Source organism: Artemia sp. Qi Xiang Cuo, chromosome 19, assembly GCF_049724085.1.
Source record: "Artemia sp. Qi Xiang Cuo chromosome 19, ASM4972408v1, whole genome shotgun sequence".
Taxonomy (NCBI): Eukaryota; Metazoa; Arthropoda; class Branchiopoda; order Anostraca; family Artemiidae; genus Artemia; species Artemia sp. Qi Xiang Cuo.
The window spans coordinates 57,327,345-57,355,258 of NC_142812.1; the positions used below are offsets into that span (position 1 = coordinate 57,327,345).

General features: G+C 34.8%; 1 protein-coding gene across 1 annotated transcript in view; it reads left to right on the forward strand.

The window, feature by feature from the left end:
- LOC148941039 (acyl-CoA synthetase short-chain family member 3, mitochondrial-like) overlaps window positions 1-27,914 on the forward strand; it is a 316,825-nt gene that overhangs the window by 278,148 nt on the left and 10,763 nt on the right. Inside the window, exon 9 of the mRNA XM_089105148.1 lies at window positions 27,191-27,336. Within this exon, the coding sequence (XP_088961274.1) occupies window positions 27,191-27,336 (146 nt within the window). The remainder of the gene's footprint in view (window positions 1-27,190; window positions 27,337-27,914) is intronic.

Consider the following 27,914-nt stretch of genomic DNA (forward strand, 5'->3'; position numbering starts at 1 on the left):
CGATTGTCAAGGCATTGGTAATTCCCACATGGTAAGTAAAAGTGAGACATTACCGATGGGAAAAGGGAATTCATATCCAAGAAAACGGCATTCGATTTTTCACCGGTGCGTTGTCCAGTCGGGCCGATTTCAAGGATGCGATCCGCATGAAAAACATATCCTCCCCGCATGGATCTCTCTATGAGCAGTTGTATATCCACGTTGGCGATCAGACCTATTTTTGCTCAACTGATTTTAAGAATTAAATCCAGCACCAAATAAGGAGTGGAAAAATAATACCCCAAATCCAACCCAAATTCTTCTTTGTCCGTGTTTTTACAGACAATATCAAACAAAGTCAAAATATTACTTGCTAGATACAAGTAAGAACGATCTCACATATTTTAAAACTCGTCTTCTGCTCAGAACCGTCTGGCATATATGTTATATATAGTAGTGTGTAGAAAATCTCGAAGTGAATCATAATACTCTGCGATGGTGGTAATGTTTCCTCACTTAGCTTCAAGGCTGAGCTATAGTACTCGCAGGGGTATATGCCCTTACACATCAATAAATCATACAGTTCCTCATCTGGAAGGTGCTGTTTGAGGAGGGGAAAACTATTAAAATTGTCGCTTTTTTGTACCTGAATCAATTGACATAGGGATTTAGGGAAGAAACTAAAAGAATCAAGGAAACAAATTGTATTCCGACAGGTATTACCATTATCAATTGTTTGCCATTTAAATTCTAAAGACTAACAGCTTTTCAGATGCTTTTGGTATGATGTTATATGAAACCCATGCGCCATCTGCAACTTCCTCTTTCTGCAATCGTACCAACACTGGTAAAATAAACTTCAAATCATAGTTGGAATTGTGCTTGTAAACCGGTAAAAAGTATTGTTGCATAACATTTAAATTACACGATTCATGAGCGAAACCCCGAAAGTTACTTCCCTTTGATGAAATCTCTTAGTATAAATGATCATGATCGCGGGTTTTTACATCCCCTTCAATAATTTTGTTCTTGCAAGCCCGACAAATGTCTTGATTTTTAATTGCCAACTCGTCTTCTGGTGATAGATTCATTCGATAGTGTGTATGACGCAGCCGTGAAATTGCCTCATTTGCTGTTTTAGTGAGAGCAACTAAAGATATGCCAACACCATCTTTTCCACCCAACTTCTCATAAAAATCTACCAATTGCATGGTATTACTTGAATCTCTCCACGGGTGCGCAAAAGAGATCGCAATGGCTTCATGTTTTTTCACATGATTCAAATTTGACGGATCCGACACATCCATGAGAGCAGCATCAATATCCAATGATACCTTGTTGCTCTGCAACAGTGTATTCTGAAAGCTTTTGAAACGCAAGGTAGCATTGTCTCCTGAAACCGTTTCCACAGACTGGTACCCATGACGCTTGCAGTGTCACGAAAGGTTATTTAATTTCAATTCACTAGGAAATCTTGACAGACACATTTGCCAGTAATAACAGGTCCCATCCCGCTTTTTACCCTCACTTAAAACCCTGCTAGTATGTGTAATAGGAAAGAAATGTCCAACTGATTCAGGATCTTTGATAGGCTCGTACAGAAGCCATAACAAGTGTTTCACTGAGTCAATGGACGGTGCTCTTACAGAATAAATTACCCCTTTTTTATCACTAAGTTCCCCATCTTCAAATTCTTCATCAAACTGTAAAACTGTAGCCCTGCCTTTTAAGTGTTCATTAGCCTTTTCAAAAATATCAATCCCTTTAAGCGTTACTGGATAGTATCCCTTTAAACAATTAAAATCTACTTCTGGAAAATCAGAACCCTCCTCGCCGCTATTTACTGCCCAATCTTCCAAATCCGTCTTACTAACATCCCTTTGCAGGGGCTTATGACCCGCAACAAGAACGCAATGTTTGAAAAACTCCAAGCCCGTGTCAAAACAAAAGTGTTGTACACATTTACTACCTTTTAAATTATTATTGTATTTTTTAAAATTTTTCTTCCCCCTCCCACCCCTTAATGCAAATTCTCTTTTAAATTTAGTAATATTTATCTCTAATTTTTATAAAAATAATACAGATAACCTATTCCCATTCTCATTATACCGCTTCATCATATTAAAATTTCATCCAACCCAATCCGAAAAGACGCCCTCAAAATTATGCAGGTCTGGGTGTAGCATTTGTATTCTTGTTTGAATATGATGGTCGCGAAAAACACCCAAACATGCATTAAAAAAATTTTTAAACGTGGTAGATGCTTTGAAAGAATCCCGCCCTCCCGCCTCCCGTAAATGTTTTTCGAGAAGTGCCCGAATCATGCTGACGTAGAGGTGTACGGTTTCTATGGGGTCCGTTTGAATAGTACCACATAACTGGGAATTAAACGAATCACAAAACTCGGCCTTATATACATGAATTTTGCGCAAAGTGGTATCTGCTTGACACAACTCTGGTAACACTGGGGGCGATCCAATTCCACTTGGTCCCATATAACTGTGTGGGGTGGGTGCTTCTAGCACCCTCTCGACCGCGTTAGCAGGTAACTTTTCTAATAGTTTGTCCAAAAATTCATTGCTGAGGCCAAGAGCCCTCACAAAACTGTCTGAATGACGCTGTGAGAACCTAGAAAAATAATAAGAGCATGTTAGCTCAGTGGAAGCTATTGCCCTATGAAAAAGAGAGAACTGTAATGAAAGTCATAGAGCCCGACTGCTCGTAGCATGTTGAAGGGGTACCATTCCCTCTAGAAACTGTAGACCCTCTTCAACTCATGGGAATGTAAAGGCGTCCTATGTCCTCACTACTGATATAAATGGAATGCCCCTTCCATAGAACACCTTTTGTATGTATTATGAAGCATTGAAAGGTTTGCCCAAACTTCTGCAATACCCTTTTGAACTGAAAAAAGGCGTGAGAAACTTACCAAAGGGGGGTTTGGTTCTGGCAATTTGCCCAGACATTCTTCGGCCCAGGCAATTAATTCGTCTGAGGCTTCCTTGACTTTTCCTTCCCCAGTAAATTGGGCTAAAATTTGGTCAATCTCGGCCTGAAAAAGGGGAAAAAATTAGCTTGAAAATCCAGCAAATTAGCTGAAGAATAGTTTTTTCTATCGTTTTCGCTAGAATATTAAATCCCCCTCCAAGTTTTAAAAGACCCAGAAATAAGGCTGTTTATCCCCATTTTCTAGCAACTACTCACTAGCTTTTGGTAAAAAAAAAGACAGGTAAAAAAAAGGGAAAAACGTCTTTATTAGAGTGAAATGGTTAATAACAATATTATTCCTGAGGTACAGAGTCTTTTAAAATTATGGAGGGTAGGGATGTATTCTGAAACTTTAATATTCTAGCAAAAAAGGTAAAATGAATAAAAAAAGAACATTATTTTGGGAAGGCACAGATTAAACCGAAAACTAGCGAGTAGTTGCTAGAAAATGGGGAAAAACAGCCTTGTTTCTGGGTCTTTTAAAACTTGGAGGGAAAATTCAATATTCTATCGAAAAAGACAGAAGAAACTACATAAATTTAGGTACGAGTGAAGCTAACAGATAGAGGGTACACAGATGAGTCCCTCGAAAAACTAACGAGCAGACGCTTAAAGAGTAAAAAAGGAGCCTTATTTCAGAAACCTCTAATATCCTAGCGACAAGCTTTTATTATGTTAAAACAAATAGTGAAATGGCTAAGAACAACCTAATTTCTGAGAGACAGTGTCTTTTAAAACTAGGCAGTGTAGGGATATATTCTGAAACTTTAATATTTTAGAGAAAACTAGTGAGAAGAAAGGGCTAAAAAAGTTGAAAAAAACAGTCTTATTTCCGAGTCTTTAAAACAAGGAGAAAACTAAAGATAAAAACGAATAAAAACTCCTTCAAGGGCTTAAAGAGGCATGGAAAATGTTTTTACTAGCCAGGAAATATAAGGTAGGAAAAAGTGAAAATAAAGGCCTAAAAAAGTTGAAAAATAGTTAGATATTTCTATAAACAGGATGAAATTAGAGGTAAAAATGCTTACATCTCCAAATTCAGGCTGCACTCGGGTGCTGCATGGTCCTGGCAAAGCATGATGAGGACAGCCGCACAATTTTGCTGAGGCGGGGCAGCTCCTGAGACTCTCGGCAAAGCAAGAGCAAGCTCCTGAGACCCTTGGCAAGATTTGGCATGCTCAGGTGTCACAATTTTAGGCGGAATTCCCAGATGTCTCAACTACTCGGAATGTGGTCTGTATAATGCACAAGTTTTAGAAATAAGCACCTAGCTCCTTGCACCTATTTCTAGGCGAGATTCTCACTCAGCCAAGATTAGGCATGTCCAGGCAAGATTAGGCATGTCCAGGCAAGATTATGCAGATCCAGGCAAGATTCGGCATGTCTAGCTAAGATTTCAAGGACACCCTCTTTTCCCCGTTTCTAGGCAAAATCATGTCTAGACACGTTCCCAGGTAGCTGAAATCCCCTGCGTTGTTTTTTCTTGACAAAAGCATGTCTAGACACACCCCCAGGTGGCTGAAATCCCCCACATTGTTACTAGACAAAATTCACAGGAGATCGAAATCACCCGCAAAGGTTTTCTATTAAAAGCCACAGAGAACTTTCCCCTATCAAAGTATGCTATATATGAAGTATGTTAAAGGCATTTCCTCATCAGTTTCTTGTAAGCAATTGCAGATACAACAAGTACTTTAACAAAGGATAATACCTACAATAGTGTAAGTGCCTATCTCTCTATAGTTACCCCTACCCCCCAAAAAAAGTCTTTATACTTTGGTTTGTTTCAAAATATACTCTTTTTTAATTACCATTTTTTTCATTACCATTTAATTGGTTCGAAAAAGGAATTATTTTACTCAAAAGTGACTTTTTTCCTTCATGCGTTTAAAACCATCAAATTAGAATGTTCTCTCTTAGTGATCTAAACAGAGACATTCATTAAAAATTTTCGTGCGTGCTTTGCCTAAAATCAATATCTGTTGTGAATAGGGTTGTAAACCTCTCAAAGGGTACTTGGTAAACAATGACACTCAGAAAGGGGCTGTTGTCAATTAATAAACCTTACGGGAGAATGTCGGATTTGGAAAATTCTATGTCTGAAAGAGATCATATTTCCCACAAAATTAATGTGAAATAGTCACATCTTTAGGTATGGACATTGTGCGTATAAGGAAGAGGGGGTGTAATAAAAACATTTACTTACATCCTAGACAAAAATCTAGTTTTTAAGCTACTTATTGCATATAAATGGTAAAAATGTGGTAAAGCTTTCTAATTTAGTTAATTATTAATTGAGTAAAAATATATTAAGACGCAAAAACAAAGTTTCAAAATACCACTTTTTAAGATAAAGATACAAATCGTGAAATATGTGGGCTTGGAGGGAACTTGCTCAATAACCAATTTCCTGGCTAAATGCGTCAATGTACCGGAAGGACGTGGTTAGTTTTTCATATATATACCCCGATTTTAGAGACTGAAGGAGACTTTTTGACTTGTCGGATGAACCTTTGCCTGTTTAGTTTCTCATTACCTTGGGAAATAATCTGGGACCGTGTCAGACTAGTGTACCTGTCTGTATCTTATTATGTATCGCTTCAGTTTTTCAAACTTTTGGTGAATTCGGGAAAGGCAGTCCCAGTAGGATATTTATATTTGTAATTACTATGTATAAATTGAATAAAAGTATTGTGTTTTAGACAACCTCTCTATGATCTACCTTTAGCCCCTCGAACATACCCGGTCGGTACGCCTCATTAGTTCGGTCATAGCCTAAGGCACGCTACCAAAGTTTAATTACCTTAGGGCCAGAGTTTATCTCCCCTATAAAGGGAGAATAAAGGCATCTACGACTAAGACATCCAAATACCATAAAAGTCACTTTACAACAACTGGTGGCATTGCAGAAAAAATGGGTCGAGGACACTAAGTAAGGTTGCAAAATAAAAAATATAAAAATCGAAATGACCGTATTAGAAGGGGAAAGTAAATGGACTTCGCTTTTTGTGATGCTCAAATTAGTAAAACTTCGAGCAGCTTTGCTCGAACTTTGGCTATTAGAAATAGATTTGTATCCCCTCAAAGATTTGGGTACAATAGATAAAATGGAAAAAAGGCTGGATCAACAATTGCAAAATAGAAAAAAAATACAGCATCTAGTTTTTAGCAAGTAGAAGCAAGTGTATAATTAGTAGTTTTAGTGTTAATAATAAATGCAATGTAGTAGTGCTGTATATTACTAAATAATAAAGTATTTGTACCGTGAATTGAAAGAATAAAATAAAAGATAATACGTAAAGAAAAACAAAATCTAGCTGGACCGATGAAACGTTGGTAGAAACAGAAGAATTTTAGGCATAATAGTAGAAAATAGGGTCCTAATTCAGCCTTTCTACGGGTACAGGCTATGTACTTATTGTTCAAGGATAAAACTGCTACAATTTGGCAAAGGAAGCATATAAAATGTGGTCCGAACAATTATAGGTTAGAAGCTGCCATTTCCGAGTGTCTTAGGAGTAGAGATGCTTCGAAAATATGGCATTTTACGACGTAGTACGCATTAGACCTTTGTTAAAGCTAACTCGAATACTAGGCTAGCTCTACAATATCACAAGCAAAGGGAAGATAAAGATAGATAAATATTTAATTAAAGTGCTTGAGGAAAGGGATGGAAAAAAACGAGAAAAGTAACATTATAAGTAAGAAAACAAATGTGGAAGCTTAGCAAAAGTCGCTGAAGGAAGCAAAAAAAAGAGTTGTTACCCAGCTCTGATAGGAACACTGCATAAGGCGAGAAATTCGGTGAAAAAAACCGTTAATCACAGAAAATGGAGGCATGGGGATAGGTCTTAAAAGGGTCTCCTTTACCTACACAGAGGACCTTCATCTGAATAATGGTGTTAGAAAAAGTTCAAATTCTGAATTAGCCGCACAAAATGCGTCTGAAGAAAGTTCTAATTTGAATTTTAAGCCATGACTGCTTTCGAGCCATGCGAATGTAAAGTTACCAGTGTATGAAAACTGTTATGCTTGTTCACATAAAATATAACCCATATTAGGACAAACAGAGAAGGCAATGCATCCTTTTGGGATAGCTAATATTGATAACTCTGGTCCGCTCTTACGGTTACTCAATGACGAATCATCCTCAAGTCTAGTCTGATTATAAATCAGTAGAGTTCAATCGAATATCATATAGAGTGTATATCAGATAAAACACGGTCTGATAGTAGAAATCAAATAGAGTGAAGCCAATTGTCCCTTATATTCAAATTAGCCTACAAGTAGATTCTATCCAGGAACTAAATAGAAATAATATTACGGAAACAATTACACGGGACGTTACAGTTTATTTTACAATAATTAACATTCAAATTCCTAACTTTATACGGGTTAAGGTAAACTTAATAAACACTATATATTTAGAATCAGCATTAAAAGACAATTCTTTTGATATGTATATTAAAAAAAAAATTGGGGGTTGTTGAGAAAAAAAACGAAGGATGTTTGACTCCGGAAATAGGGTCACTGGAAGATAGCAAATTTGGAGTTGAGCTCAATCACTGCTGGTCTCTCGTTGTTAAGTAAATGCGAAGCATCTACTAACATTTGACTCTCTGAGTTGACACTTTCAGTCGAATTGGAAAAAAAAATTATTTGGAAGAATTTTAAAAATAATTATAATAGGAAAAACAGCAAGAGTTTACATTAAATCGCGACATGTACAAGCTAGCTATAATCTTATTATAATTAGTTATAGTCTAAGAGAATATTTTTTTATTAGTTACAAATGGTAAAAAGAAAAAAAGAAATTTCAAAGAAGCGCTATAAAGGTTTAAGCAAAACTTAGAATAAGCTTAGAAAGCAAAAAGAGTGCTAGGTAAAGGAAACGAAAAGCGATACAAAAATAAATTATAACCTAAAAACTTACCAGGAGGTAAAAGCCAGGGACAAAATCCATTAAAAATAAACCAAAAATTAAACCTCATCGTCACAAGAAAACCATAATAATAGTTCAAGGTAATAATTTTAACTCTAGCGATTTATTGCATCTGAGAAAACGACCTGGCACAGGAGAATCCTAGTTTAAACAATCGGTTTTCACCTGTGCCAACCAAATAACCCAAATTTCAAGCCATCGAACCCTAACACAAACTAAACAGTGTCCACTTTTTCTTTGAAAATGAAATATAGCTTTACACAACAAAAGAAAACTCGCAGTAATGAACACTGAACAGAAGTTCATTCTTGTAATTCTCCCAGATTCAAGCTTATCAATAAACCACAGATAATGAGCACCCAATTCAAAGTTATTTAGCCTTGCAACGGAAGTATTGTCTCTCTTTCTTTGGCAAATAAAATAGTAATTAAAGCTGGGATAAAATTGGCAACCAGTATGTCGTAAAAATTGCATTTTAAGGAAGAAATGAGAACTAGCAAATGCGAGGCAAAACTTAATTAAAAGTGTTCTAAAAAAAAAATAGCTCAAAAACTACAATAATATATAATAAGATACAGACACTTAAAATGATCCAAAAAATCCCAAGGTATTTCTAATGAAAAAATAAACGGGCAGAGGTTCACCCGGCAAGTCAAAAGGTCTCCTTCAGTCTCAAAAATCGGGGTATATATATGAAAAACTAACCACGTCCTTCCGGTACATTGACGCATTTAGCCAGGAAATTGGTTATTGAGCAAGTTCCCTCCAAGCCCACACATTCCACGATTTGTATCTTTATCTTAAAAAGTGGTATTTTGAAACTTTGTTTTTGCGTCTTAATATATTTTTACTCAATTAATAATTAGAAAGCTTTACCACAATACTCCCCATTTATATAAGATTTTTCCCAATTCTTAATATTTTACTTTTTAAAAAACTTAATGTCGTTTACACCTATTGTGCTGCCATCTTTGGTCATTATGTGCATATACACTAAATCAACTTCTCTAGGGTTATGTTTCTGGTCCAATATTGGCCATGTTCCTTTTTTTTTCGAAGGATTTCAATTTGAAATTCATCCTTGTTTCTCATTTTCTCTGTCTCTAGGACTGACAATTACTCTTTTATCCTCTTCATATGCTTCTTTTGTATTAACTTGACCCCAAGCGGCTTAAACATAATATTAATGGTTTTGCTTAAATTAGATTTCAAGTTATATTAGACAAGTTCATGAATTATTTGAGTTTAAATTTAATTCCCCTTAATAATTTAATTTATCTGTGTGATTTGGTTAATATACCGTTTATTTTCTCTTAGAATTACCTTGGATAAATTACATATAACATTATTAATTTTTAAATTTTTATATATTTTTCCAGCACAAAGCATTTTCACATATTTCCAGCTATTTGGGCTAGGTAGCACATTTTCTAGGCCTAAATTAAGTTCTGATTTTAATCTCACTTTTGATGAACTTGTAGTAAAGTCTGTATTACTGCTATAGTTTCCAAATATCAGTTGATCAAGTATGGTTTGGTTTCTGATGGTATGAGATGATAGTATCAGGATATATTTGAAGTATATTATATATATATATATATATATATATATATATATATATATATATATATATATATATATATATATATATATATATATATATATATATAAGCATTGTGTAATAACTTACACAAGTATTTAAGTCGCAAAACTAAATATGTTATTATACTATTGGTTAAAACTTAAAGCATTTTTAAAAACAAAACACGGTATAGACTAGTGTTGGGATTAATTCCAATTATTGTTTTGTTAATTGCTTATGAAGTATTAATGTAGGATACTTCTTGAATGATCTAAACATAAAAAAACACAAATACTCAACATTTAACTCACTATATTTACATGGATAGTTTAGTATGTATATATGTATATATATATATATATATATATATTAACAAAAGTTATGTTGATACATAACTTAATTGTTAAAAACAAATAATAATTATATACTTTATTAATTTATTTAATCACTGCAATATTTATTATTTTTACAACTTTTAAATAAGTCCGTCAAGACTTTTATATGATAAGTCCTAACTGTAATTAAAATATTTACAAAACAAAAGCAACTCCAACGCATAGATTTATGCAATATAACTGATAACTGTGATTAGCCTCTATATAAGGGCGTGGCAATATTTCATATAACATAAGTTTTCTATTTATATTTCTATAATAATGTTTTTTTAAATATAATTCTCTGTTTATAAAAGGTTTTCGCAATATATTTATAACAGTAGATATTTTCTCAATTACATTTGTTATAATTATATAACTTTTCTCATATACGACTATATACATTTTGTTTTAAAACTTTGGTTCTATTTCGAACCCACTTGTGTCATTAACTGTCATTAGCTTATAAGCCTATTTTTTTATTCAGACATTTAAGCTTTTCAGTTCTTTTCGAATTTATAGGTACTTGAGACAGTTTTATAACGTTTTTGTCTCTAATCTCTCTTTTTTCAGATTTAATGTCTTTTTGGTTTAAGGCTTTATTTACAGCTTATATCTGATAAGCTAAAAAATTTTTGCTGTTCACCTTATACCTGTAATGCCATTATCAAATGACTTTGCCTGTACTCTGAAGGTTCGCTTACCATGACTGCCTTCTGGTAGCTCCTTATAACGTTTCCAGGTCCTCTTGTCATGGCTACAGCTAAAAGGACTATTATGAACCTGCACACACAATAATTAATTATTTATATTATTGTCATTAATTTGGTTAATTATTAATTTAGTAAAAATATATTAAGACGCAAAAACGAAGTTTCAAAATACCACTTTTTAAGATAAAGATACAAATCATGGAATGTGTGGGCTTGGAGGGAACTTGCTCAATAACCAATTTCCTGGATAAATGCGTCAATGTACAGGAAGGACGTGGTTAGTTTTCCATATATATACCCCGATTTTTGAGACTGAAGGAGACCTTTTGACTTGCCGGGTGAACCTCTTCTCGTTTATTTTCTCATTAGAAATACCTTGGGATTTTGTCGGATCATTGTAAGTGTCTGTATCTTATTATATATTATTGTAGTTTTTGAGCTATTTTTTTTTGTTTTTTTAGAACACTTTTAATTAAGTTTTGCCCCGCATTTGCTAGTTCTCATTTCTTCCTAAGAATGCAATTTTTACGATATACTGGTTGCCAATTTTATCCCAGCTTTAATTACTATTTTATTTGCCTAAGAAAGAGAGGCAATACTTCCGTTGCAAGGCTAAATAACTTTGAATTGGGTGCTCATTATCTGTGGTTTATTGATAAGCTTGAATCTGGGAGAATTACAAGAATGAACTTCTGTTCAGTGTTCATTACTGCGAGTTTTCTTTAATTGTGTAAAGCTATATTTTATTTTCAAAGAAACAGTGGATACTGTTTAGTTTGTGTTAGGGTTCAACGGATTGGGATTTTGGTGTTTAGGTTGGCACAGGTGAAAACCAATTGTTTAAACTAGGATTCTCCTGTGCCAGTTCGTTTTCTCAGATCTAATACATCGCTAGAGTTAAAATTATTACCTTGAACTATTATTATGGTTTTCTTTTGACGATGAGGTTTAATTTTTGGTTTATTTTTAATGGATTTTGTCCCTGGCTTTTACCTCCTGGTAAGTTTTTAGGGTATAATTTATTTTTGTATTGCTTTTCGTTTCTTTTACTTAGCACTCTTTTTGCTTTCAAAGGCTATTCTATGTTTGGCTTAAACCTTTATAGCACTACTATAAAATTTCTTTTTTCTTTTTACCATTTGTAGCTAATAAAAAAATATTCTATTAGAATATAACAAATTATAATAAGATTACAGCTAGCTTGTACATGTCGGGACTTAATGTAAACTCTTGCTGTTTTTCCCATTATAATTATTTTTAAAATTCTTCCAAATAATTTTTTTTTTCCAATTCGACTGAAAGTGTCACCTCAGAGAGTCAAAGGTTAGTAGATGCTTCGCATTTACTTAACAACGAGAGACCAGCAGTGATTGAGCTCAACTCCAAATTTGCTAGCTTCCAGTGACCCTATTTCCAGAGTCAAACCTCCTTCGTTTTTTTTCTCAACAACCCCCAATTTTTTTTTTAAATATATATATCAAAAAAATTGTATTTGAATGCTGATTCTAAATATACAGTGTTTATTAAGTTTACCTTAACCCGTATAAAGTTAGGAATTTGAACGTTAATTATTGTAGTATAAACTGTAACGTCCCGTGTAATTGTTTCCGTAATATTATTTCTATTTAGTTCCTGGATAGAATCTACTTGTAGGCTAATTTGAATATAAGGAACAATTGGCTTCACTCTATTTGATTTCTACTATCAGACCGTGTTTTATCTGATATACACTCTATATGATATTCGACTGAACTCTACTGATTTATAATCAGACTAGACTTGAGGATGATTCATCATTGAGTAACCGTAAGAGCGGACCAGAGTTATCAATATTAGCTATCCCAAAAGGATGCATTGCCTTCTCTGTTTGTCCTAATATGGGTTATATTCTATGTAAACAAGCATAACAGTTTTGATACACTGGTAGCTTTACATCCGCATGGCTCGAAAGCAGCCATGGCTCAAAATTCAAATTTTAACTTTCTTTTGACGCATTTTGTGCGGCTAGTTCAGAATTTAAACTTTTTCTAACACTATTATTTAAATAAAGGTCCTCTGTGTAGGTAAAGGAGACCCTTTTAAGACCTATCCCCATGCCTCCATTTTCTGTGATTAACTCTTTGTTTAACCGAATTTCTCGCCTTAACCAGAGTTCCCGTCAGAGCTGGGTAACAACTTCTTTTTTTGCTTCCTTCAGCGACTTTTTCTAAGCTTCTACATTTGTTTTTTTACTTATAATGTAACTTTTCTCGTTTTTTTTCATCCCTTTCCTCAAGTATTTCAATTAAATATTTATCTATCTTTATCTTCCTTTTTCTTGTGATGTTGTACAGCTAACCTAGTATTCGAGTTAGCGTTAACAAAGGTCTAATGCGTATTACGTCGTAAAATGCCATATTTTCGAAGCATCTCTACTCTAAGACACTCGGAAATGGCATTTTCTAACCTATAATTGTTCGTACCATCATTTATGTGCTTCTTTTGCTAAAATGTATCAGTGTTATCCTTAAACGATAACTTTCAATCCTTTATTTGTAGTAAGACTGAATTAGAAGCCTATTTGCCACTATTCTGCCTCAAACTCTTCCGTTTATACCAACGTTTCGTCGGTCCAGTTAGATTTTATTTTTCTTTACATATTTTATTTTATTTTATTCTTTCAATTCAAGGTACAAATACTTTATTATTTAGTAATATACGGCACTACTACATTGCATTTATTACTAACACTAAAACTACTAATTATACACTTGCTTCTACTTGCTAAAAACTAGATACTGTATTTTTTCTGCTGTGCAATTCTTGGTTGACCCTTCTTTTCATTTTTTCTATTGTACCCAAATCTTTGAGGGGACACAAACCTATTTCTAATAGCAAAGCTCGAGTTCGAGCAAAGCTGCTCGAAGTTTTAATAATTCGAGCATCGGAAAAAGCGAAGTCCATTTACTTTCCCCTTCTAATACGGTCATTTCGATTTTTATATTTTTTATTTTGCATTCTTACTTAGTGTCCTCGACCCATTTTTTCTGCAATGCCACCAGTTGTTGTAAAGTGACTTTTATGGTATTTGGATGTTTTAGTCGTAGATGCCTTTATTCTCTCTTTATAGGGGAGATAAACTCTCGCCCTAAGGTAATTAAACTTTGGTAGCGTGCCTTAGGCTATGACCGAACTAATGAGGCGTACCGACTGGGTATGTTCGAGGAGCTAAAGGTAGATCGTAGAGAGGTTTTCTAAAACACAATACTTTTATTTAATTTACACATAATAATTACAGATATAGATATGCTACTGGGACTGGGTGCCCCAAGTAGACCACAAGTCTCAAAAAGTACAATAATATATAATAAGATACAGACACTTACAATGATCCGACAAAATCCCAAGGTATTTCTAATGAGAAAATAAACGGGGAGAGGTTCATCCGGCAAGTCAAAAGGTCTCCTTCAGTCTCAAAGATCGGGGTATATATATGAAAAACTAACCACCTCCTTCCGGTACATTGACGCATTTAGCCAGGAAATTGGTTATTGAGCAAGTTCCCTCCAAGCCCCCACATTTCACGATTTGTATCTTTATCTTAAAAAGTGGTATTTTGAAACTTTGTTTTTGCGTCTTAATATATTTTTACTCAATTAATAATTAACTAAATTAGAAAGCTTTACCACATTTTTACCATTTATATGCAATAAGTAGCTTAAAAACTAGATTTTTGTCTAGGATGTAAATAAATGTTTTTATTACACCCCCCTCTTTCTTATACGCACAATGTCCATGTCTAAAGATGTGACTATTTCATATTAATTTTGTGGGAAATATGATCTCTTTCAAACATAGAATTTTCCAAATCCGAAATTCTCCCGTAAGGTTTAGTAATTAACAACAGCCCTCTTCCGAGTGTCATTGTTTACCAAGTACCCTTTGAGAGGTTTACAACCCTATTCACAACAGATATTGATTTTAGGCAAAGCACGCACGGAAATTTTTAATGAATGTCTCTGTTTAGATTGCTAAGAGAGAACATTCTAATTTGATGGTTTTAAACGCATGAAGGAGAAAAGACACTTTTGAGTAAAATAATTCCTTTTTCGAACCAATTAAATGGTAATGAAAAAAATGGTAATTAAAAGAGAGTATATTTTGAAACAAACCAAAGTATAAAGACTTTTTTTGGGGGGTAGGGGTAACTATAGAGAGATAGGCACTTACACTATTGTAGGTATTATCCATTGTTAAAGTACTTGTTGTGTCTTCAATTGCTTACAAGAAACTGATGAGGAAATGCCTTTAGCATACTTATATATAGCATACTTTGATAGGGGAAAGTTCTCTGTGGCTTTTAATAGAAAACCTTTGCGGGGGATTTCGATCTCCTGTGAATTTTGTCTAGTAACAATGTGGGGGATTTCAGCCACCTGGGGGTGTGTCTAGACATGCTTTTGTCAAGAAAAAACAACGCAGGGGATTTCAGCTACCTGGGAACGTGTCTAGACATGATTTTGCCTAGAAACGGGGAAAAGAGGGTGTCCTTGAAATCTTGGCTAGACATGCTGAATCTTTCCTGCACCTGTATAATCTTCCTGGACATGCCTAATCTTGCCTGGACATGCCTAATCTTGCCTGGGCGAGAGCCTCGCCTAGAAACAGGTGCAAGGGGCTAGGAGCTTCAAATTAAAACTTGTGTATTATACGGACCACATTCCGAGTAGTTGAGACACCTGGGGATTCCGCCTAAAATTGTGACACTTGAGCATGCCAAATCTTTCCTGGACGGGAATGTTGCCTAAAAACAGGTGTGTCGCGTGACGTCAGAGGGCTGCCTTTGAAACTCAATGGAAAAGGGATATGTGTCTTGTAGAAAAAACAAAGGGGGTGTGCCATAGAATAAACACCTGACCTAACTATTGAACTCTTGCCAAGGACATTGAACTCTTTCCAACTAGAAACAGGCGTGTTGTGTGACGTCAGAGGACTCCGCTAGAAATCCGATGTTATTTTCCCTATGCTTGCCGTGACGTCAGAGGGCTCTGCTTGAAATCTGGGGTGGGCTCTGATTGAAGTGCCTACGCCCCCACTACTAACATATTTATTTATTATTCCCATTTCATATTTATTGACACATTTTTATTGTCTTTTTGTAAAAGCCACGGTGCCCGACTTTCATTACAATAAAATAAGGCGACCGAGAATCTGTAACAAAATTATACAAGTCGGTTACGTGATTCTGGGGCAGTGATTCCTTCTATATATACGTATTATGTACTTTTTATTTCTTTGAGAGTGTTCTTAAATCTGTTCTGAATTGTATTTGATTGTCATGAAATTTAGCTTCTTGAATTTTGAGACAATCAAAGTGAGAATTTCACACCATTTATTTTTTATGATTTTAGGAAAGATAAGAAAAAACATATTATATAAAAGGACAAATGAAAAAATCGAAAAAAATACTGAAAGACAGTACCTAATCTTACATACCCAAGATTATAAGAAAATGAAAATATGGAAAAATCACAAGATTTAATAATAGGACAGTTAAAAAGAAATTTTACCAACAATCAAAGACCAATATTTTTACTTCACAATTGAAAGGCCTTATCAATTGGGGGGGGGGGAGGGTTGAATTTACTGTTTGACATCCAGAAGGGGGGAATTTGTTGTTTTTTCCATTTCTCTATGAAAATATCAAGCCAGTTTTATAAGCAGCCAAGTTCAGGTATGCAAGCTGGTATTAACACAGTTGCACCGCATGAAATTTACATTCACTGCCGTGCTCATAGACTCAAACTGGTATTGGATGATTGTATTTAGAATTTGAGACGATTGGCATCTTTCTTTTCCGTTCTTTAAGAGCTCTATTTTTATCGTGAATAGCAATATACAATACCAACTGTTTGTTAATGCTCAGAAAGCTGCTGGCATAACTATTCCTCGGTTGGAGAATTCATCTACAAGATTGGTATACCGATATATATCCATGAACAGAGCTCTGAATAGACACAACTGTATCTTGACTGTTTCATCAATTACCAAAACATTCTTCAGACGTGGGCTCAGGCCCACGGACTCGCAACCAGTCTTCAGACATTTGAATTTATATTTACACTCCAACTAGCGGATTTTTTTTGCCACAATATCTCTGTTTGAGCAGCTGCAGGTGGTAGACCTATTTGTCTCTGGAGATCTGGTGCTCTGCAGCTATGCGAAATATAAAAATTGACATGCAGACTGAAAAAGCTTTTGATGTAATGTTTCATAAGGCAAAAGAATTTTCTCGTGAGTGTGGCCTCACTGAAGACCTTTTACAAAGTTTTAAGAATTCTGACTTCTCATGAAAAAGACCAAAGCGTACACAGTAAGTAGCTTCCAGCTTACCTGATTTTGTAACCGCTTCGACTTTGGGAAAAAGTGGCCATGCTGAAGTGAAAGCATCAACTAATAGATGCTTTCAGAAGGGATTATTTTCTTGTGATAGACAGATTGTGCTGTGAATATGAAAGTCACTTCACGAATGCTCTTTTACTGTTAGAGTCAAATCTGCATTAGAACTTGATCCGCCGCAACTTTCTCAATACGAGATGACTAGCTAGTGTGGCAGCGCATTACAAAGAAGTTTGCATTTACACAACCCTGTTTGCCTTGCAAACAGATTTTGTGAGAAGATATATCAACTCTTTAGGCAATAAGCCCAGAAATCTCTTAGAACTTCGAAATTTAGTGAAGGAAATGTTGATAGCATACTCTGAAGTTTGGAAAATTATACAAATCTTCATTACTCTGCCTATCACAACGGCTTGTAATGAGATTCTTTTCTAAACAAAGCCTGATTAAAACCTATTTGAGATCAACAATGGGTGATGAAAGGCTCAGGGATTTGATGCTGGTGTTTAGTGAAAAAAAAATTGTGAAATTATTGGATTTCAAGGCTAAGGTTTGTATTTGTAGAAAGATGAGACCCCGTTGTTTCCTAGTATTGCAATAAAACTGTGAGTTACTTTTCAACTGAAGTTCTCTGTATTTATTAAAAACTTTTAAATTGCTTCTTACTATTATTAGTTGATTTTTTTAGAGTCCTGTGCTAACCACTGTGAAGGAATGTTGCTCTTAAGCAACAGTGAGCCGACCACTTTGGGGGACCCAGAGAGGTTGCTTAGCCCCCCCCCCTCTTAGTTCTGAATGAAATGACGCCGCTGAGGGTAAAGTTATGTAATTGGTCTTTAGATTTGAGTCATCTTCCTCTGTTATTCTCGATTCAGTTAACTTTTTCTTTCTTTTTTCTATTATTTGAGGAATCATCTTTCCCGGATATCCATTCCAAATCAAATATACATTTAATGAATATGAGTTTCTTACTTATGTGTTTTGGTGATGTTAATTTCATTACCCTATCAATAAAGAAATAATGACACCCTTTTTAGCTTGATTAGTGTGATTGGGCTTAATTGACAAATAACAGTTTTTGTTTGCAGATTTATGATGAATTGAAAAACCAGTGACGGGTCTAGGGGGACCTCGAGCCCCTGCCCCCGCTATATTCTTGTTCAGAACAACATTTTTCTTTTTTCTGTGTAGAAGAACAATATTCGGCTCTATGCTCGTGAAGTTTGTAAAATTGGGATCGGCAATAATTCGTACACATTCTTGGGGGCATGTTACGACGCCACAAGGTGATCTGTTTCGTACGATTTCACACATTTTTCCGAAAACTAAATTTAAAACAAGTTTGTATATTTCTTTTTCGACTTTACTTTTTGCCAGTGAACGTTTACTGACAAAGGTGTCAATAAATGTCTTCAAGTTGGGTTTCTGATTGAATTGCAGGGCCCTGTGTATTTGTGTGACCATAAAACCATTGCTCACCATCCATCGCTAAATTACATGGTGAACAACAATATTCTGTTTCGGGACCAGATCTGCAATTAGTTTCTGCTTGGAGGGGTCCAGTGCATGCCCACATCCTCGACCAAAGATCAATTGTATTTGCTCAATGAGTCCTAGGTCACAGGTATATTTACGCGCGGAAATACAAAATATTTTACTGTATCGTGAAGTTCCACTGGTGTGTGCCCGTCAATTTCAAAGAACCATCCTTGTGGACCATTTTCCTCGACAGTGTGAATGTCGGTGATGTCACAAGGATTTTCAGGCCATTTGTAATTGCCACATGGTAAACATTAGTGAGACATTGTTGAGGGGTAGAATGAGTTCATGTCAAGAAAAACTGCAATAGACTTTACACCGGTGTCTTACGCAGTTGGATCCGTTGTTAGAACGCGATCCCCATGAAAAACATACCCACCCCTCATCGATCTTTCTACAAATAGGTTTTGATCCACATCGGTGAGCAACCCTATTTCCTCCTTACTAATTTTTAGAATTAAGTCCATCACCAAATGAGGAGTGGAAAAATAATAGCAAATATCTAGGCCAAACTCTTAATAAATTTGATCTGCGTTTTGCAGACAGTATCCAAAAGAGTAATAACATCACTGGCCAAGTACATTCTACTACAATCCCAACCGTTTTTACACCCTCAGCCCAAACCCTCTTGGCAAATTCATATTCTTTGGCAGTGCTTCCACTATTGGTAAGTGAATTATAGAATGCTTCAATTGGGGACAGTTTCCCCTCATTTAAACCGTGCGCCAGAGCAGTAATATTCATATGCATGTATGCCTTTACAGGTCAGTAAGTCATACATTTCACTGTCTGGAAAGCGTTGTTTAAGCAGAGGGAAACAATCAAAATTGTCACTTTTCTGCACTTGAATGAGTTGACTCAAAGCCTTGGAGAAGAAACTATATGAATCTAAAAACCGAATTTTTTTCCAGCACATATGCCCATTATTAACTACGTGCCATTTCAACTTTAAAAGCACTAGCTTCTCAGCAGATTTGGGGATAATATTGTAGGTAAATGAGTTATTTACCCTTTGGACTATCTGCTCCCCCTCCCTCCCGGTGCATACATGCCAAAGCCGGTAAAATAAATTTCAAATCATAATTTGAATTGTGAATGAAAACTGGTATAAAAAACTGCTGGCTTACATTCACATTGCACGATTGGTGTGCTACACCAAGAAAATTAATACCCCCTGAAGATATTACATGCCACAAGTTATTATGGTCCCTGAATTTCCCCTTCCCCCCTAGTCTTTTTCACCCTAGTCCCTTTCCCCTTAGCCCCCTATTCAAATTCCCCCTTACTCACCTAGCATATTTTCTGATTTTTAATGGCAAGGCGATCCTCTGCTGACAATATCATCGGGTAGTGGGTATTGCTCAAACAGAAAATAGCTCTAATTGCAGTGACAATTAATTTAGTCAATGCCTTCATCATTCACTCATTCTCATCGAATATTTCGACTATATCCAACAATTGCATAGTGTCACAGCTGTCTCTTTGTGCGTGGGCATAGGCAACTGCAATGGCTTGATGTTCTTTGATACGATTCTGAAATTGTGGATCGTTCACGTCCACCAGCTTAGCTTCACAATCCAAACTTATTTTATTGTTTTGCATGAGCGTATACTGGAAATTTTTAAATCTCAAGATGGCCCTGTCACCCGAAACTGTTTCCACCGATTGATAGCCGTGACGCCTACAATGCTTCATATGATTTTGTAACTTTAATTCAGTCCACAATCTAGACAGGCACATTGGACAATAGTATCGGGTCCCGCACCCCTTTTTATCCTCCCCCAGAACTCTACTGATATCCATAATAGGATTGAAATGGCCAATTTAATTGGGTTCACTAGGCGGTGTATACAACAACCAAACCCATTGTTTCACCGGTTCAATCGAAGGACCCCATACTGTGAATATTACACCCTTTTTGTTAGAACACATACCCTCTTGAAATTCTGTTTCGTGTTTGAGCACAGTAACACCCATATTTAAATGGGCGTTGGCCCGTTCAAAAATATCTATTGACCTGAGTGTTACAGAAAATTTTTGTGCTGAACAAGTGAAATCTACTTTGGGAAAATCAGACCCCTCCTTTACATGCACGGTCCAATAGTCCAAAGTTTTCTTTGAAGCGTCAAGTTTAGAAGTTCGAAAGCTGATATGAGGAAAGCGTACATGAAACATTTTTGGCCTGTTTCAAAAAAGATTCGTTGAACGCCCTTGCATCCTTCTAAATCATGATTATATTTTAAAACTGTAGACCTCTCCCCCGCTCCACCCCCTCTTTAAATAAAATATTTTTTTTAATTTACATATATTTACGCTTAAATTTTCAATGAATAAAACCACAGACCCACTCCAATTCTCATTATAATTTTCGAGATGAGTGATAATATTGTCAATCCGCTACATAAAAACTTTCTCATTATTCTCCAAATAAGGATAGACCACCAAAATCTCGTTGTTTGCATTGTGGTCATCCACTTCACTAAGACCCTCATTCAAATAAAATATTTCCAAAATAATTGAGGCCTTAATGGAGCCCCCACCCCACCCCCCCACAACTGAATCCGGTTTTCTAAAAGTGCACGAATTATTTCTAAATATTCATGAACAATATAAATGGGCTCGGTTATAAAATTTCCCCCCTTAAGTGTATTAAACGGATCACCGAGTTTTGCAGTATAAACGATTATTGTATTCAATATCGAATTTGTTTGTTGAAATTCTGGTAGTGACGTGAATTGTATATCATTACTCTCCCCCCTTGTATATAATCATTAGCTAAACCCTCTCCCCATGTATATCATCATTACCCTCCCCCCTTGTATATCACATTACCCTCCCCCCGTGTATATCATCACCTAAACCCCCTCCCCCACTTTTTTCAACAATAGGACGGAGCTGTGCATTAAAATCTCCCAGTTCACTTAGCATACCCTCGAGTGTATCTGGGCTGTGTGAATCTGCCCAAGCTATTTCATTTTCAATTAAATTTGATTGTATAGGAACTATATTCATTAAATCAGTGGGGGGGGGGGTTCTCATTTAACTCTTTGGTAAAATTATCTAAAATTTGTAATGTATTCGGGCTTAGCCATGGTAAATCGCCCTCTGAACTAACTACATTGCCTTGTTCAAGTGTACTAGTGTCTAAATATAAATAATTACTCAATAAATTGTCAATGTCAGAAGCTATATCGTCTGAATTAACACTACCATCGGCATAACATAAGAATTTACCATATCGGTCGAGATCTTGGTCGTCGATAGCTGGTATTTCAGTGACCTGATTGTCACGAAACTCCAATGGCTTGTCAATGCGAACATATAGTTCGTGACTTGTTTCTTCAGATGGGTCAGAAGGTAGTGCTTATGGAACCAATGCAACCTATAAAGAAAATAGCTTATTTTCAAAGTGTCTAAATCATCCTATTTTTAAAATTGGATTATATTTTCATATTATTTAAAACATATGCTTAAAAACATGCTTAGGTGTAGTAGTAGTAGTAGTAGCAGAAGCAATATCTGTGCACACATAGTACCATTTGGTTAATTCACTGTTCCCCACTCTATATATCCTGAAAGTTCCAATTGATGAGCCACCCCATATGCATTAATGATATAACATATTTACAATCTAAACGAGACATAGTAGGTTTTGATTTTGTTCAAACAATTTTTTGTTCAAAAATTTTATATTAATACTCTTTATTTGCCTTGGGAAAAAAACCGGGGTCCTTACGTGGTTGTCTAATTCCTTCAGATCATCTCCTGAAAATAGCTTATTTTCAATGTGTATAAACCAATCTAACCAAACCTCACAATCGTTAATGCAAGTCTATTATTTTTAAGATTTTCCGGAACATATGATAAATGGGGACCGTTAAGTCTCGCATCTCTTATCGAAGCCATTATAGCGCAACTTGACATCCATATTATTTCGAAGTCTAACGGTACAATCTCAGTCCTTCAAATTGACTTGGGAGAAATATCATTAGCGGAAATAAAACTTAAAAACTTACATTAAGATTTGCAGCTTGCATGTTGAGGGCTGAAGGAGGCTCATTCTCGCTATGTATAGAGGGCGTTGGTCTTGAAGGCCCCGGCAACGCTTGATAGTGGGTGGACGGACCAGTGATGTCATAGCCATGTATATGCGGGGTACACTGAGTTTAGGGTCTTGGCCAACGGGCATACTGGACAACTGATGCCCTCACAGGGGTTTTATCAGTGGTTCTAGCCTTCTTGTCAGGTGGGTTATATTGCTCGAAATTATCCTTAAAAGAAATTAAATTTTAGTTTTTCATTCAGGGCCAAAACGTAAGATTATATTGAAAAACCAGACTCCTCACCTATTATACAACCCCTCCCCCTCTTCGATATCGGTGTTAGAAGATCAATTTCCAGGTTATATCTATTTAATATATGCAATGCTCTACCCACTCGCACTATTGTGAAAAATATTGGCCAACTTTGTTTCTAAACTATTATATTCTATTAGATTAGTAATAAGAAAACTTGAATTCTTTCGTGTGTATCGTATAATACATAAGTACCGTGTTTACTTCAGAAAAGTCTATAGAACAGAAATGACACACAAAAAAAACATAATATAGCATAGAGTCCTGTAAATATTATAGAAATTAAGTTTCTAAGAACCAGGATTAATAAACAAAGGCTAAAACCCCTAATTAAGGGGAAAAATTGTCAAATTTATATAGTTCCGTAGGCTACAAAACCATAGCATAACTTTTGAAATGTTATAAGCTAAAGAAACAAGGGGTATTTAGTTATATGATTTAAATTAGATAAAAAAAGATCGTTAATCCAGCAAATAGGCCTAAAATTTGCGATAATACGTAAAAATGCTAGCCAATTTACAAATTAAATGGACTCATCCCTAAATTAAGGACGTTGCTTTCTAGCCTAATACTATCAAAGTTAAAACCATAGTTTTCATGCCCCCCCCCCCTGAGAATATAAAACAAAACTTTATCGAAAGAAATCTAGAAAAAAGGAATAACGTGCACTCTAAAGGGCCTTTAGCATCCGCCTTTTATATAATTTCCATGTTCTAAAAATATCTCTTTTAATTTTGCAAATAATTCATCCCTTTTTCAGACCGTCTAGAATTATGTGAACTCATAAGCTTAATCCTTTCCATTTGGTGGCTCCACCCTTGTTCTTGTTAATTTCCTAACCTGACACGCGCGAAGGTTGTTTACGAAATCACCCCTTTTGAGACATATTCACATACAGTTTTTGTTTAAATCGCAAGTGTGAAGATTTTGATGGTTTTAAACGCATGAATGAGAAAATAGCACTTTTTGAGTAATAACTTCAATTTAATGAATTAAATGGGGGGAGGAGGGGGTTACGTAGTGGAAAATAGAGTATATTTGAAAAAAAGTATAAAGATTTTTTTGGGGGGGAGGGGTGGTATACCCTGAATTTGAATATATTCGGAGGGCTATAAAAAAGGATTTTATTTGAAAAACCTAAGAAAATTTACTAAACAGAACTCACATTATAAATCTGTGTAGCTAAAACTTCTAAATCCATTATATTCGATTTTTGTTCCATTGCGTCGTGAAACGAAATGTTACTTTCACCACAAAGCATGTTCATTATTTTGTTGTTGTTTGATATCGTAATGATGTTGTTATTTTTTCTTTTATATTTTCCATTACTCCGCAGTGTCATTTATAATGTTCATATGTGGGTCATAAATAAATTATTATTATTATTATTATAAACAAAATCTCAAGGTGGAATTGTGATGTAAGAGAAACCTTACGTAAATCCATTGGCCTAGAAAGAGACAAGTGATCTTGTTCCCGTTAGACGCTCTTATCTGGCAATGATGTAAACTTCTGTCTGTATTCAATAGGCATAGAAACATCAAACAAGTTGACCAACAAACAGAACAGAACTATGAAACAACATCAAACCACATAACCAACAAACAATATAACCATCAAATCACATAACCATCAACAAACAGAACAGAACTATGAAATAACATCAAATCACACAACCATCAAACAATATAACCATCAAACCACATAACCAACAAACAATATAAACATCAAACAAGTCTAGAAAGAGGTCTAGTCTTGTTCGTCCAGGGATTCTAGGCATCTGATTGGCTGAATCTTGTTCGTCCTGTATGTTAAGGGCGCCCTCTGTTGTTCATCCTGTATTGGATAATGGGTTCGTACTAATTCCGAGGTGGACACAAACCCATTTTTTACTTTGATATTTTACTTTGATACTAGTTGTGATACTTTAATGAACAGTTGATTTTTGAAAAAAAAATTGATTTTAAAATAAGGTATTTTTAAAAACTTGAAACTTTTCAAAAACGAACAAAAATTAATTTAAAAAAAAATTCCCGAAAAAGAAGTTTTTCAAAGAAAAGTAAAAGCCATTTTAATCTTAAGATCAGCAGATACAAATACCTGTTAAAATTCAAACTCAAAACATATAACAAGTAATTATATAAATGAATGAATAAATCTTAGTGCGAGTAATGCTTAAATTGAATATGCATATCAAGCTTAAACGAAAAAAAATATTTTTTTATTGAAGTATAAATGAAACTCAAAACGAACAGACATTAAATTGAGAATTAATGCAGACAAACATACAATAGATACTAATGTAAATGAATAAATAAATCTTAAAACGAGTGAAACTTAAATTGAATATGCAAATCAAGCTGGAAAAGAAAAAAATCACTACAAACCAGAGTTTGGGTATCGCCTTCTCTCACTGTAAAAGTCTAAAACCTACTGCGTCATGGCGCTTTACTGAAAAATATATGTGTCTTAAACAGTCTTGGATAGTATAAACAAAATCAAATTGAATATTTGACCTATAATGGTATTAATTGTTTAAAGATCCATCAGTTCAAGATTTTATTTCACTGTAATTTTATTTTCATTTTCAATGCTGTAAGAACTGGAAAAAAATATTTGGAATATAGTTCGTTTTCAGTGAAGCGCCAATGACGCAAACGTCTGTAGGTTTTAACAGTCACGAAAAATTAAGCAAGAAAAACGGGTTTTAATTTTTATAAAGCAGTGAATACAATAAAATAAATACTTAATTAAACAAAAATATTCCGAATATTTCAGCCCCACCTCCGGGAGCCTTTCTCAACGGAAAAAAAAGAAAAGAAAAAAATGAAACAAAAATTTTCTTTTTAAAAACCTTAACTACATCGAAATAAACAAAAAAAAACACACAAAAAAAACAACAAAAGAAAAAATATAAATAAATAGGAAACAAAACTCACAAATATAAATAAAAACAAACTAGTTTTGTTTCCTATTTATTTTTATTTTTTCTTTTGTTTTTTTGTGTTTTTTTTTGTTTATTTTGATGTAAGTTAAGGTTTTTAAAAAAAACATTTTTTGTTTCATTTTTTTCTTTTCTTTTTTCCGCTGAGACAGGCTCCCGGACGTGGGGCAGAAATATTCGGAGTATTTTTGTTTAATTAAGTGTTTATTTTATTGTATTCACTGCTTTATTAAAATTAAAACCCGTTTTTCTTGCTTAATTTTTCGTAAATGGAAAAGCAGTGTGGTCTAAGAAATTATTTAGGTTTTACCAGTTAAGGAATGGGACAATTTTAGGGGTCTTGAACAATTTTAGAAAGAACTAATAAATTAAACTGAATATTTGATGTATAATGATAATAATTGCTGAAAGCTCATCAGTTCAAAATTTACTGTAATTTTATGTTTATTTTCAATATTAAGTACAAAAGAAAATATTTGTAATACAATTTGTTTTAGTAAATCGCCATGACGCAGTAGGTTTTAGACATTGTCAGTGAGAGAAGGAGGCGATATCCAAAGTCATGTTTGTAGTGATTTTTTTTTCGTTTCAAGCTTGATTTGCATATGCAATTTAAGTTTCACTCGTATTAAGATTTATTTATTCATTTACATTAGTATATATCGTATGTTTGTTTGCATTGATTCTTTATTTAATTTCTGTTCGTTTTGAGTTTCATTTATACTTCAATAGCAAAATTTTTTGGCTTGACTTGCATTTTCAACTTAATCACTACTCGCTTTAAGATTTATTTATTCATTTATATTTTACTTGTTGTATGTATTTGCTATGATTGTTTATTTAATTTCTGTTCGTTTGGGGTTTTATTTATTGTTTAATAGTAATTTCTGGTCGCTGTGAGTTTGAATTTTAACAGGTATTTGTATCTGCTGATCTTAAGTTTAAAATGGCCCTTACTTTTCTTTGAAAACCTTCGTTTTAGGAAAGTTTTTTTTTTAATTAATCTCTGAAAAAGAGCAGGTATATTTGTGTTTGTGTGTGTTCGTGTATGTGCACTAAAAACTAAGCTAAACTAATCAAGCTAAATATATAAGCTTCCCAGCATAGCGAGCGAAGTCAAGAGAGGTGGGATTTAAAGGGAAGGGTTGAAAGAGTGGTTGCAGACAGTAATGAGGAACGTCATTTGAAAAATTTGATATGTTCTCTTGACAAGATTTTTCGGAACATATCCTACAACATACCCTATTTGGCTTCGATTTATGTGTAAGGGAACAATTTAATCTTTATTCTTGTTATTTTTTACTGTTTTACTGAAAAAAGTTTCAGAACTTTTAACTCTCTAAAGTTTTTGTTTACTGTTTTTTAACTTTTACTTACGTAATCCTTTAATTTGAAGTCCATATCGTTGATGAGAATGGCAGAGAATTAGAAAGAGGTGAACTTGGCCGGATTGTTTGTAAAACACCACTTCCTCCAGGATCTTTTTCTACCCTTTTTGAAGCAGATGAAAAATATAAAGAGACATACTTTTCAAAATTTCCAGTAAGTAGTATATTAGTCATGTTAAAGCTTTGAACTAACCTTGTGGACACGAGACATCATTTATGATCTGGTAAATAAAAGTAACTCGACTAACATCTGCATTGAGTAAACCCCGCCTAACAAAAACCTAACTAAACCCCGCCTTTTTTTCTTTAGTCTTCTCGAAATGTGAACTTCCTCAAAGACCCATACCCATACTGAGAGGTGTAGGTGGACTAGTTTTTCGGTCCAGGGAAGGGGCGGATCTAGAGTAAAATCTCGGATGGGGGGGGGTGTGTGTGACAAGGGCACCATTTACCGAAGTCTTGGGGGGGGGGATGGTAATGTAACAAAATCGCCAATAATTGACCAAATTGACAAATCTATTTCAAGAAAACAGTAAAAAAAAACAACAAGGAAACAAGGAAAAATCTTGGGGGCGGAATTCCTTCCCCCCAGTTCCCCCGGATCCGCCAGTGTTCAAAGGTGTATGAGAAAATGATATGAAAGGGAACAGTTGCTTGTTTCTGGAGAAAAAAAATAACCCAGGCCTTATGGTGTAACCCATTAAAATCATTAAGTAAATCATATAAATTTAA